Genomic DNA, 14,633 nt, shown 5'->3' on the forward strand with positions numbered 1-14,633 from the left:
TCAGTTAAAATCTAGAAAAATCTCACGTTCGTGCCTCAAAAGAATCAAAAATGGCAACGGGTAATTGTTTATGATTTGCTGTTTCAGTTCAGAATGGATCCATACCAAATGATCCTCTATAAGATGTGACTAAGCATGATAAACTCTGTATAATAAAGCTGCATCCCTCAGCCATCTTTTCCTCCTTAACCTCATCACGCTTTAGCCTTCAGATTTCCTATTGTATGCTATCATGCAATCACACAGTGAGTTTCTCCAGCCTCATCAGTCTCAGCAGAAAAATGTTTAATGTAATGTTGGTGAGACCTCTAAAAATATTTCTCTTAGACTATTGACAGCTTGATATCTGATGCACAAATGCACCCATTTTACTCTTTTCCGTAGCCTTTTAATCACTCCAAAACTGTTTAGGAAAAAAAAATCTGCCTCTTCCTTAATACGGACTGTAAAAGCTGGAGAAAACAAAGACTTGTCCAAACATGAAGGAATATTTTTGCACTGGAATTTACTAGTGTTACTATTGCTACTACTAGCAGCAGTCATTAGAGGAAGATTCAAATAAAATTTGGGTTATTTTAATACGTTTAGAGTAGAATAATCCAATTTTAAAATTTCCTACTGCACCAGAAACGGACTACCACTGATCAATATCTTATTGCAAGGTGCACAGAACATTCATTAAATCTGCCTCTGAAGGAACTTACTTCCTTGTATTCTATTCAACAAAGTAGTAGCTGATCACTGCATGGTAGGAATTATAACCAAACGGTAAAGAAAGCATGTTTCTTCAGATATGAAAATGAGAGTAATTAAAGAAACCCAGGATAAAGTGGGCATCTACAGTCGTTCTTAGATGCTATCTATTTTATAGGTCAACATCCACTGATAATTGGGTATTGGTTGTGATTCTCTTTGGTAGCTTTTCATTTCTAGGTTTGGGATATCTGTGGCTGATACTTAGAAGTTTAACTTATGATGGCATTTGTATACAGGGAATAGGATTTACTTTATCACCTTGGAATCTCCATATCTCTTTATTCTGGATATGACAAAAGCCTCCTCAACTCCTTAATGCTTTCCCTGCCAATTAAGTATTAAACATTTGCTTCTATTGTATTGAATAAACAACCAGGTACTGTAATCCAACTCTATTAAACAAATTACAAATGGGCTCTTAGAGCTGATGAAAAGCACAAACAAACTGTTGACTTTAAGGCTCATGCATGCAAGCTGGCCAATTGTTTTCTGCACATAACCCTTTTCATGTATAGAACCATTTGTTGACGTCCTAACATGAACTGAGCTGCATAGAAGTGCTAGCCCAGTCATAACCAGTACAAAAGAGCTGCTTGGCTTATATCATATACAGTACAGTTCACGTCATACTGCACATAATTCTACATGTGAGAAGAAATAGACCAATGATAACAGATGGCCACAGACCGTTTTTTGTTTTTTTTTTACACACAAGGGTCACATATGATTTTAGAGCCTTCGTGAAAACCAATTGGTTCTCTGGATTATAGGCACCCAATAAGCAGGGACATTCTTCAGCAATTGGAAGTATGCAGCATAGTGCTTCATAAGCATTGTTTTATCGTCCCTGGGTTACAGAATCATACATGTACTTCTTTACTCATGAAGAAGTTGCATTATTCTTGGTGATGACTTTGTGATAAGCATTTGCAACCTGAGAAGAATGCGTAGGTATGTGCAAAGGGTAAAATAGTAAAGAGGCAGTCATTTGCATGGATTGTGGCCAGCCTGGAGCAATGGAAGTCTTCAAATTAAATTAAAGGATTAAAAAAAAAAATCCACAGGAAAGAAAAGAGGCAAAAATGAAAACTTTACCCATCTGGATGGATTTTCAAGTTCCACAACGAAATAACTGAAAAGTTGTACTATCTCTTTGCCATCTCTTAGAAATTAGCATTTGGCACTGGTGAAGCCACACACACAAAGGAAAGTTATACTTCTTTTGTGTTCTTTCAATAGCATCCGCATGCATGGCTATGAGATGGAAAGAGAAGAGTCCTCACCGCATGGAGCAATAAATTAGATTTTCCACAAAAGTAAACAAATAAATGGTACTGCAAGACCATCATAAGCTCATCCTTTTAAACAGATTCTTACCCCTAAAGTTTAGCATGAACTGCTGTATAAATGATAATTCTTTTCTCGATATAGACCAATCAGAAATGTCCCCCCCCCCACAACACTTAGGCTGAATGTTGCACATGGCTTGCAACTTACATTGATTTCACCAGCCAAAAAAATTGGTGTCTGTTTTTCTTAAAATTACATTTTTTCCCCCACAGAATAGGTCAATGATATTCCATGGATAGAGGTAGATTATGGGGTTGAACTAATCAGATCAAAGCCCTGTATGTTTGTGTGCTCTTTGAGGAATCTCATAAAACTGAGATAGTCCCATAACTGACCACTAGCCATGGGATATTATAACATATTCCATGATGACTAGTATTGTTATTCCCCAACCTCTATGTTGAACCAATGTGAAAAATAGTTTCGTCCGAATGGAATTATTTTCTTATTGCTTTCGTTTATCTCTATGGTTTGTTTGTTTGTTTGTTTGTTTTTAAAAAAGATACCCTGTGAGATTATCGCTCAAGGCTCTTCAGAAGAAATCTGCCCCCAATGGCCACCATGCTCCCCTTTTTCCTTCAGCCTTTTAATAGTAGATGGTTGAAGAAGCTGTTGATTGTAGACTAAGTTTTCACGAGAAAGCATTGATGAGCCTTGTGTTTTGAATGCTAAGTGCTAAGCTTCTGTATGATCCTACTGAGTTGGAATTGCCTGCCACAGAATAAAATCCTTATGTTTAGCTTTGTTCCTTTCTGAACCTCATCACATGTCTTTCAGAAATCTAAGCTGCCATTCTAATAAGTAAATAAGTAAACCACTTGAGGGGGGGGAGTGTTTTTCTTATGGATCTGCATGTAGATGTAAGTTACTGTTCGCTTTGTTCTTCTAATCCCCCAAATGGTTTTCTACAACTTTAGAAGTAGCTAAATCTAAAAGGAAAGTAGCTAGCTAGGGGAAAATGTATTGTTATGTTTGTGTTTTCTTTCTGGGGCAAAAGCTGTGCCCTTGACGGCTAACGTGCTAGGCAGCAGACAATCTTGGTGAACCATCTTGAAATAAAAAATGTAGTCTGTCAGTGAAAATTATAGAACTCTGAAAATATTCCTCAATCTAGTTATTCCTTCAGAGCCTTTAAGGATCCCGTTAAACAGGACTGATCTGAGAGCTCCTAACAAACCTGTGCAGTGCTAAATTTTGTTCATCAGCTTCTCCTGTTTGTCACCTGTCCCTGTAACCTGTACGTCCCACACATGATTCCATTTGTGGCAGTGGGACAATAATGGGATAACGTGCTATCCATTGGGCTAAGAATGCAGTCTGACTGAATCTTTCAAGCTCTAGAAAGGATGGAGATTAAAAGTCAGATGGACATTCCTCTAAGAGGTTTCCTACCTGCTCTGTTAATTTCTAACATTTCTTCTTGGGCGAGTGGGCATGTGTCGCTCTGAGTACTGTGGTGTGGAGAGTTTATGACAGATTTACAATAATTGGGGGATCCCAGCTGGGGCGGCCGCGGGATATGCTTCTTTTTTTTCTTTGGTAGCTTCTGCTTAGCCATAGCTAAGGAGTAATACATTCCAAAATTGTTCACAATGACGGGTACAGGCATGGCAATGGTCAGCACGCCTGCGAGAGCACAGAGGGCCCCCACCAGCATGCCTGACCAAGTCTGAGGATACATGTCTCCGTAGCCCAGGGTAGTCATGGTGACAACAGCCCACCAGAAGCCAATGGGGATATTTTTAAAATGTGTGTGTTCGCTGGCACTAGGGTCGTTGGGTTTAGCACCTATTCTCTCAGCGTAGTAGATCATCGTGGCAAAGATTAAGACGCCCAGTGCTAAGAAGATGATGAGCAGCAAGAATTCGTTTGTGCTGGCACGGAGAGTATGACCCAAAACCCGCAGGCCTACGAAATGGCGAGTCAGCTTGAAAATTCGCAGAATTCGCACAAACCGGACCACCCTCAAGAAGCCCAAGACGTCCTTAGCGGCTTTGGAAGACAGGCCACTGAGTCCAACCTCCAGGTAAAAAGGGAGAATGGCCACAAAGTCAATGATATTCAAGGTGTTTTTGATAAATTCCATCTTGTTGGGGCAGAAAATGACCCTCATCAGAAACTCAAAAGTAAACCAAATCACGCAGACCCCTTCAATGTAGGTCAGAAAAGCCTCCGTCTCAGTCTCCTGATAGACCCGCACCTGGGTGTCATTGCCAACAATTTCCTTCTCTGTCTTGTTAACGATAGGATTAAATCTCTCATGGGTCTCGAGGCAAAAGGTGGTGATGGAAACCAGAATGAAGAAGAGGGAAGCAAATGCGATGTACTGTAGAAAGAAAAAAAGAAGAAGAAGAAAATAGTTAGAGAATTAAGTTTCTTTGGGAAGAATAGAAAGATCACCAAGCATACAGAGGTCCATTTTTGACTCATTAAAAAAAAATAAGGCTAGCACAAACACCTAAATGCAGATTCTTGGTACTCATTCAGTAATCAGGTTGGCTTAGTTAATTAATGAGCAAAGAGAAGGCTCACATATAATTCAGGAACCATCTCGGGAATCTTTATCTCATTCTCTTGTATGGAATTTTTTTTTTTGCGAGTTCTCTCTTTTTTTAAAAAAAAAAATTAGCATGTTTACATTTTGCTTCAAAGAGGAAGGTGGATGTTGTTTCAACATTCTGGAATCATAAAAGAGAGGCATTAAATGCAGGAAAGTGTTTGGCCAAAATATATGATATGGTGTGATTACTTTTAGATGACATCAGTGAAAAAATTGTTCACAATGACGGGTACAGGCATGGCAATGGTCAGCACGCCTGCGAGAGCACAGAGGGCCCCCACCAGCATGCCTGACCAAGTCTGAGGATACATGTCTCCGTAGCCCAGGGTAGTCATGGTGACAACAGCCCACCAGAAGCCAATGGGGATATTTTTAAAATGTGTGTGTTCGCTGGCACTAGGGTCGTTGGGTTTAGCACCTATTCTCTCAGCGTAGTAGATCATCGTGGCAAAGATTAAGACGCCCAGTGCTAAGAAGATGATGAGCAGCAAGAATTCGTTTGTGCTGGCACGGAGAGTATGACCCAAAACCGAAATGGCAGTCAGCTTGAAAATTCGCAGAATTGCACAAACCGGACCACCCTCAAGAAGCCCAAGACATCCTTAGCGGCTTTGGAAGACAGGCCACTGAGTCCAACCTCCAGGTAAAAGGAGAATGGCCACAAAGTCAATGATATTCAAGGTGTTTTGATAAATTCCATCTTGTTGGGGCAGAAAATGACCTCATCAGAAACTCAAAAGTAAACCAAATCACGAGACCCCTTCAATGTAGGTCAGAAAAGCCTCCGTCTCAGTCTCCTGATAGACCCGCACCTGGGTGTCATTGCCAACAATTTCCTTCTCTGTCTTGTTAACGATAGGATTAAATCTCTCATGGGTCTCGAGGCAAAAGGTGGTGATGGAAACCAGAATGAAGAAGAGGGAAGCAAATGCGATGTACTGTAGAAAGAAAAAAAGAAGAAGAAGAAAATAGTTAGAGAATTAAGTTTCTTTGGGAAGAATAGAAAGATCACCAAGCATACAGAGGTCCATTTGTGACTCATTAAAAAAAAATAAGGCTAGCACAAACACCTAAATGCAGATTCTTGGTACTCATTCAGTAATCAGGTCTGGCTTAGTTAATTAATGAGCAAAGAGAAGGCTCACATATAATTCAGGAACCATCTCGGGAATCTTTATCTCATTCTCTTGTATGGAATTTTTTTTTTTGCAAGTTCTCTCTTTTTAAAAAAAAAAAAATTAGCATGTTTACATTTTGCTTCAAAGAGGAAGGTGGATGTTGTTTCAACATTCTGGAATCATAAAAGAGAGGCATTAAATGCAGGAAAGTGTTTGGCCAAAATATATGATATGGTGTGATTACTTTTAGATGACATCAGTGAAAAGAGCCAGCCCAATTGTTCATTTAATATAGCAGAAAATTCCCAATGTTTACCATTTTATCTCATGACAGCTGATACTACTATAGTTAGTAAGTTTTAGCACTGAGGGGGAAAGCTTCAATATGCAAGCCTTGAATATCTGCATTAAAAGCAAAACAGGTCATAAATTCAAATGAAAGAAATGCAGCAATGAATAAGAAGGTAGGCATTTTTTTTTAAAAAAATAAGGCTAGCACAAACACCTAAATGCAGATTCTTGGTACTCATTCAGTAATCAGGTCTGGCTTAGTTAATTAATGAGCAAAGAGAAGGCTCACATATAATTCAGGAACCATCTCGGGAATCTTTATCTCATTCTCTTGTATGGAATTTTTTTTTTTGCAAGTTCTCTCTTTTTAAAAAAAAAAAAATTAGCATGTTTACATTTTGCTTCAAAGAGGAAGGTGGATGTTGTTTCAACATTCTGGAATCATAAAAGAGAGGCATTAAATGCAGGAAAGTGTTTGGCCAAAATATATGATATGGTGTGATTACTTTTAGATGACATCAGTGAAAAGAGCCAGCCCAATTGTTCATTTAATATAGCAGAAAATTCCCAATGTTTACCATTTTATCTCATGACAGCTGATACTACTATAGTTAGTAAGTTTTAGCACTGAGGGGGAAAGCTTCAATATGCAAGCCTTGTTCCAAGAAACTCAGCTAAAACATCCAGCCAAAGTCACAGGGTTTTATAACAGAAAATCAGGAATGCATAATTTATTACTGTATAACACTTGAAACTTGCTAATGTCAGGTAACTATTTAAATAACTATTTAAATAACTATTTAAATAACTATTTAAATAACTATTTAAATAACTATTTAAATAACTATTTAAATAACTATTTAAATAACTATTTAAATAACTATTTAAATAACTATTTAAAGTTCATGGATAGGTATTTATTAAGCATATCTCCAATTATATGTTTGTTGTTTTTGAACAGAGCTGCTAGTATACTTTAAATTATTAAATTAAATACAAATAAAATAAAATAAAATATTGTATTGTTTAATGCTGTAAGTAACATCAGGAAAGTAGTACTTCTCATGCTTAAAATCCCAGCTTTCAGTCCATTATCCACCCACCTGCCTATGCTGTTTCATACACATGACCTGGTGCTGACATGAAGCCTTGATCCTGCAAAGCCCTTGTTCCAAGAAACTCAGCTAAAACATCCAGCCAAAGTCACAGGGTTTTATAACAGAAAATCAGGAATGCATAATTTATTACTGTATAACACTTGAAACTTGCTAATGTCAGGTAACTATTTAAATAACTATTTAAAGTTCATGGATAGGTATTTATTAAGCATATCTCCAATTATATGTTTGTTGTTTTCATTTTTTCTATTTTACTGGTCTCAGAAGTTGGAAAAAGTCTTAAGTGCTTTAAGAGCACCATGCTTTAAGATAGTTCTTCACCCAAATAGTGCAACTATCATGATTGTATTCAGAAATCACTTTGTCTATTCAGGTTATTGCATAGTTAATCCTAAAGGTGATAACGTTCTGTTAAGGACACCCAAATTTAACATAAATATAGATTGTTTTACATCTGTCATTTTCAATGTAACCATTAGTTACAAGGAGAGTATTGCTTCTATTTCACTCCAGTGCTGCTAGCATTTGTGTGAGAATGCCATATTAATGTAAAATTGGGAACATAGGTTTATTCATATGCATTAAAAGAATGCCTTAGGCATGCCTACCAAGTTACAATCTATGAAATGAGAATTAATGATCCGGAGATAGCTATCTTAAAAGGTGAAACACAAATATTCCGAAATAAAGATTGTCAGTTCAACTAAATATCAATCCCCCACCACAAAAAAAGAATCAGAGATTGTACTAAAACATTATAGGCTTATGATGAATGAAACTACTGTATGCTTAATCTAGACTCAGGCTGTTTCTCTCTACTATTTGTTTAGTGTGTGAACCAGTAACTTTGGATTGCTTGTTTCGTAACACAGCAGGACCACAAACCAGGATATAAAATATGGCTTATGACTCTATGAGCCATTCTGATTCCCATTTAATATGAAATGAGCTGAAGCAACCAAGCGGGAGCAATCAAGCAGTTGACACTGGGCATTTTTATTTATTGCGATTTCCAAATGTGTAAGATTTTGAGAAGCAATCCTTGCTCCTATCCTCATTGACTCTTGCTAGACCAAGTGCTGCACAGGACTTCAGCTATGAAAGTAAGAAGATGTTTCAGAGCATATAGGAATGCACTCAAAACATCTGTCTGTAACTCCTTAAAAAGCAGCTTCCTAGTCCAGCTACTTCCATGTACTCAAAACACCTTTTTCTCTGAGTTCAACAGCACTATCAGATACCACTGGAATACATCACTACTCCATACGCTTATATAGCATAGAATTGCTCTCTTACATGAAAATGGAATAAACTGAGTGCCTTAGAAATGAGCATCAACTAAAACTTTTAACAATTAATTGGAAGGCTAGTCAGGAAGCAATGAAATAAAACAGAAGAATGCCACTATGACATTCGTGGAAAGATTCAAAAGCACAGCTTTGTGATAGGTTTAATTCCTATAGCAACGACACTTCTAAGGAATGGAACTAAAAGGATATAAGACACCTATTTTTCCCCACATAAATATAGATTGTTTTACATCTGTCATTTTCAATGTAACCATTAGTTACAAGGAGAGTATTGCTTCTATTTCACTCCAGTGCTGCTAGCATTTGTGAGAATGCCATATTAATGTAAAATTGGGAACATAGGTTTATTCATATGCATTAAAAGAATGCCTTAGGCATGCCTACCAAGTTACAATCTATGAAATGAGAATTAATGATCCGGAGATAGCTATCTTAAAAGGTGAAACACAAATATTCCGAAATAAAGATTGTCAGTTCAACTAAATATCAATCCCCCACCACAAAAAAAGAATCAGAGATTGTACTAAAACATTATAGGCTTATGATGAATGAAACTACTGTATGCTTAATCTAGACTCAGGCTGTTTCTCTCTACTATTTGTTTAGTGTGTGAACCAGTAACTTTGGATTGCTTGTTTCGTAACACAGCAGGACCACAAACCAGGATATAAAATATGGCTTATGACTCTATGAGCCATTCTGATTCCCATTTAATATGAAATGAGCTGAAGCAACCAAGCGGGAGCAATCAAGCAGTTGACACTGGGCATTTTTATTTATTGCGACTTCCAAATGTGTAAGATTTTGAGAAGCAATCCTTGCTCCTATCCTCATTGACTCTTGCTAGACCAAGTGCTGCACAGGACTTCAGCTATGAAAGTAAGAAGATGTTTCAGAGCATATAGGAATGCACTCAAAACATCTGTCTGTAACTCCTTAAAAAGCAGCTTCCTAGAGTTGTCCAGCTACTTCCATGTACTCAAAACACCTTTTTCTCTGAGTTCAACAGCACTATCAGATACCACTGGAATACATCACTACTCCATACGCTTATATAGCATAGAATTGCTCTCTTACATGAAAATGGAATAAACTGAGTGCCTTAGAAATGAGCATCAACTAAAACTTTTAACAATTAATTGGAAGGCTAGTCAGGAAGCAATGAAATAAAACAGAAGAATGCCACTATGACATTCGTGGAAAGATTCAAAAGCACAGCTTTGTGATAGGTTTAATTCCTATAGCAACGACACTTCTAAGGAATGGAACTAAAAGGATATAAGACACCTATTTTTCCCCCCACAAAAAATATATGCTAATTTTATACTTATGAGTCAGAACATCATAATTTCAAAATTCACATAGTTGAACAATATCATCATCATCTTCATTCTTCTGCTTCAGAAAAGATCGCATTTATATTATAGATAAGAAAGCAACATAAAGGCAAAGTTTTCCAAATAGGATAAATAATTATTCAGCCTTAACTAATGCAAATTCCATGTCTCTGATGCTTCCTAATCAGATAATGCATAGAAAGTAATAAGAGAAGAGCTGTCATGGCAAGATATTCTGTTGTTACAAAAAATATTATTTGTGTAGTGTTGGGATATAGTCATGGGATGTTGTGGCTGACAAAGGCTCCCCCCCCACAAGTTGACCCATTGTGAAAGCTAGTTGGCATGTAGTTGCTATGGTCACCAAGGAAAGTTCACTGAATGTCAGTGATTAAATATCAGTATTGATTAAATGATTAAATATCAGAATTGGACATCACTATATTCAAAAGTTTTTGCATTTTTCTAGCTATCAGCTGTGAGTTCTTGGAGAACTGCTCAGTCATGGGTAAATAAGCGTGGAGAAAAAGGCCTTGACATCATTCTCTTCATTTTAGAATTCTGTAGCAAGCCATTTTCTGCCATCAACGTGTTATCTGGCAGTACTTCATTGTAATACTGAGAGGTACTCAAGATTTACACAAACGTGAAAATATGTTTGCGAATGCTAGCAGATAATCTCTTTGCCATTTGTTTCTTTCAGGTTCTCTTCCAACTGTTTTGCTTCAGAAAATTAATCTACTTCAGAAATTTATTTCAGTGCAAAATTGGAAATCAGAGAAAATCCCTTTAGAGGGAGAAGTAATTAAGAAAATATTTGAATGTGCAGAAATGAATAGATTAACATTGGTAGTTAAAGAAAAGGAAGAATTGGAATATTTTAAAGTATGGGGGCAATTATATATATATATTCTGAGGTTTTCGCGGGTGTTTGTATGTAGGTCTTTGGTTATTCGGGTTTTCTCCCACGTAAAATTGGAAGTGTCTTGGCGACGTTTCGACGAAGTCTCATTCGTCATCTTCAGGCTTCAGCTTTGTGCTTCTGGGAGCAATGTGTGATTGCAGCTGTTTCTTCCTTTTTAACTGCTAGTGGGGGTTTGAACTGATTGGGTGGGAGCTTGGCTGTGCTCTGATTGGATGGGGGTTTTTTTGTGCTCTGATTGGCTGGGGGTGTGTCCTGTTTGGGTGGGGTCTTGGTTGTGCTCAGATTAGTCTGAGTTGCAGGGGAATTGAGCTGGTGAGCTGCATTGCTGTTGTTTGGCTTCGTGTTTGTGGTCGCTACATCTTCATAGTGGGTGTCAGTCTGCTGCATGTATGGATTGGAGGGGTTTGAAATGGCTAATGTTGCAGCTGCGGTCTGGCTTCTGGTCCTTGGTTGTGCTTCCTTATCAGTGTGGGTTTGGGTCTGCTTTCTGGGTGGATGTGTGGTGGTGACATCCTGTGTGGACCTCGTGAGTGTGGGTCTGGTGTCATTCCTCGTGTTAGGGACTCATTTGTCATTAAGGCGGGTTTCAAATGGCTGGTAGGCGGGAGGTATCATCTCGTTTGTTCATGCTGTGTGGCGTTTTCTATCTCGATGGCTTCTCTGATTATTCTGTTGTTAAAGTGTTCAGTTTTGACGATAGTTTTGGTCTTTAAAGTCAATATCGTGTCCTGTGGCTTTAAGGTGTTGGACCAGGGAAGAAGTTGGTTCCTCTTTTTTGACTGAGTTCTTGTGTTCTTCAATGCGTGCAGTTATTCTTCTGTTGGTTTGTCCGATGTATGTGGTGGGGCAGGCGGTGCATGGGATTTCATATGCTCCTTGATTTTCTAACTCAATTTTGTCTTTGGGGTTTCTTAGGATGGTGGATATTTTTTGGTTTGTGCAGAATGCTGTCTTGATGTTATGTTTGTGGAGGATCTTGCTGATTCTGTCTGTGGTGCCTTTTATATATGGGAGGAGGGCTGTGCCGTTTTCTTGTTCTCTGTCTTGGATTTTAGTGGGGGGTTCTTTTTGGATTAGTTTGGTAATCTTATTTCTCTGGAATCCATTGGATGTTAGTACGTTTGTGAGCAGAAAGACATACAGCAGACAGACACCCACTATGAAGATTTAGTATGACCACAAACACGAAGCCAAACAACAGCAATGCAGCTCACCAGCTCAAATCCCCCTGCAACTCAGACTAATCTGAGCACAACCAAGCCCCCACCCAAACAGGACACCCCCCATCCAATCAGAGCACAAAAAACCCCATCCAATCAGAGCACAGCCAAGCTCCCACCCAATCAGTTCAAACCCCCACTAGCAGTTAAAAAGGAAGAAACAGCTGCAATCACACATTGCTCCCAGAAGCACGAAGCTGAAGCCTGAAGATGACGAATGAGACTTCGTCGAAACGTCGCCAAGACACTTCCAATTTTACGCAGGAGAAAACCCGAATAACCAAAGATCTACATATATATATATATATATATATATATATATATATATATATATATATATATATATATATATATATATATATATATATATATATATATGTTTTCTGAGGTTTTCGCGGGTGTTTGTATGTAGATCTTTGGTTATTCGGGTTTTCTCCCGCGTAACAACTTCCAAACTTGACAACTTCCTCACACACCTCAATAGCCTACACCCCAAAATACAGTTCACCATGGAAACAGAAGTTAACAACCAACTTCCCTTCCCTCCATTCCTAGATGTCTTAGTCTACAGGAAACCCAATGGCTCCCTAGGACACACCATCTACCAGAAGAAAACACACACAAACCGCTATCTGCACGCACTCTCACACCACCACCCAGCACAGATCAACTCCGTAGCCAAGACACTCATCTCCAGAACAAAACGCTTAGCTGACGAACAACACCTAAAAACTGAACTACACACTCTCACAAACGTACTAACATCCAATGGATTCCAGAGAAATAAGATTACCAAACTAATCCAAAAAGAACCCCCCACTAAAATCCAAGACAGAGAACAAGAAAACGGCACAGCCCTCCTCCCATATATAAAAGGCACCACAGACAGAATCAGCAAGATCCTCCACAAACACAACATCAAGACAGCATTCTGCACAAACCAAAAAATATCCACCATCCTAAGAAACCCCAAAGACAAAATTGAGTTAGAAAATCAAGGAGTATATGAAATCCCATGCACCGCCTGCCCCACCACATACATTGGACAAACCAACAGAAGAATAAGTGCACGCATTGAAGAACACAAGAACTCATTCAAAAAAGAGGAACCAACTTCTTCCCTGGTCCAACACTTAAAGTCACAGGACATGATATTGACTTTAAAAAGACCAGAACTATCGCCAAAACTGAACACTTTAACAACAGAATAATCAGAGAAGCCATTGAGATAGAAAAACGCCCACACAGCATGAACAAACGAGATGACACCTCCCGCCTACCAGCCATTTGGAAACCTGCCCTTATTGACAAACGAGTCCCTAACACGAGGAATGACACCAGACCCACACTCACGAGGTCCACACAGGATGTCACCACCACACATCCACCCAGAAAGCAGACCCAAACCCACACTGATCATGAAGCACGACCAAGGACCAGAAGCCAGACCGCAGCTGCAACATTAGCCATTTCAAACCCCTCCAATCCATACATGCAGCAGACTGACACCCACTATGAAGATGTAGCATGACCACAAACACGAAGCCAAACAACAGCAATGCAGCTCACCAGCTCAAATCCCCCTGCAACTCAGACTAATCTGAGCACAACCAAGCCCCCACCCAAACAGGACACACCCCCATCCAATCAGAGCACAAAAAAACCCCCATCCAATCAGAGCACAGCCAAGCTCCCACCCAATCAGTTCAAACCCACACTAGCAGTTAAAAAGGAAGAATCAGCTGCGATCACACATTGCTCCCAGAAGCACGGAGCTGAAGCCTGAAGATGACGAATGAGACTTCGTCGAAACGTCGCCAAGACACTTTCAATTTTACGCGGGAGAAAACCGGAATAACCAAAGACCTACATATACGTATATATACATATATATATATATACATATACATATATACATATACATATACATATACATATACATATACATATACATATACATATACATATACATATACATATACATATATATCTAGGGAGCCCTTGGGTTTTTTTGTAGATTAGGATGAAAGGGGAGTTGGTTGTTGGCCACATGGAAAGGAGAAATTGGACAACTTCCTCACACATCTCAACAGCCTACACCCCAAAATACAATTCACTATGGAAATAGAAGCTAACAACCAACTCCCCTTTCTGGACATCCTAATCTACAAAAAACCCAACGGCTCCCTAGGACACACCATCTACCAGAAAAAAACACATACCACTACTTAAACGCACAATCACATCACCACCCTGCAAAGATTAATTCCGTAGTCAAGACTCTCATCTCCTGAACTAAACGCCTAGCGGACAAAGACCACCTGAAAACTGAATTACACACTCTCACAAACGTATTAATCTCCAATGGATTTCAAAGAAACACAATTAGCAACCTAATCCAAAGGGAGACACCACCTGAGAACCAAGACACAGAACAAGACAACGGCATTGCCTTCCTCCTGTACATCAAAGGCACCACAGATAAAATCAGCAAATTTTTCCACAAACACAACATCAAGACAGCCTTCTGCACAAACCAAAAAATAGCCAACATCTTAAGAAACCTCAAAGAAAAGATCCAGCTAGAAAACTAAGGAGTCTATGAAATACCATGCAAAATCTGCCCAGCCACATACATTGGACAAACT

At 38.8% G+C, this 14,633-nt stretch overlaps 1 protein-coding gene across 1 annotated transcript in view; it reads right to left on the bottom strand.

Moving 5' to 3' along the window:
• The window catches only part of KCNC1 (potassium voltage-gated channel subfamily C member 1), a 195,093-nt gene that overhangs the window by 16,685 nt on the left and 163,775 nt on the right, over positions 1-14,633 (bottom strand). Inside the window, exon 3 of the mRNA XM_058158549.1 lies at positions 3,499-4,432. Coding sequence (XP_058014532.1) covers positions 3,499-4,432 — 934 coding nt within the window. The remainder of the gene's footprint in view (positions 1-3,498; positions 4,433-14,633) is intronic.

This window comes from Ahaetulla prasina, chromosome 1, assembly GCF_028640845.1.
Source record: "Ahaetulla prasina isolate Xishuangbanna chromosome 1, ASM2864084v1, whole genome shotgun sequence".
Classification (NCBI taxonomy): Eukaryota; Metazoa; Chordata; class Lepidosauria; order Squamata; family Colubridae; genus Ahaetulla; species Ahaetulla prasina.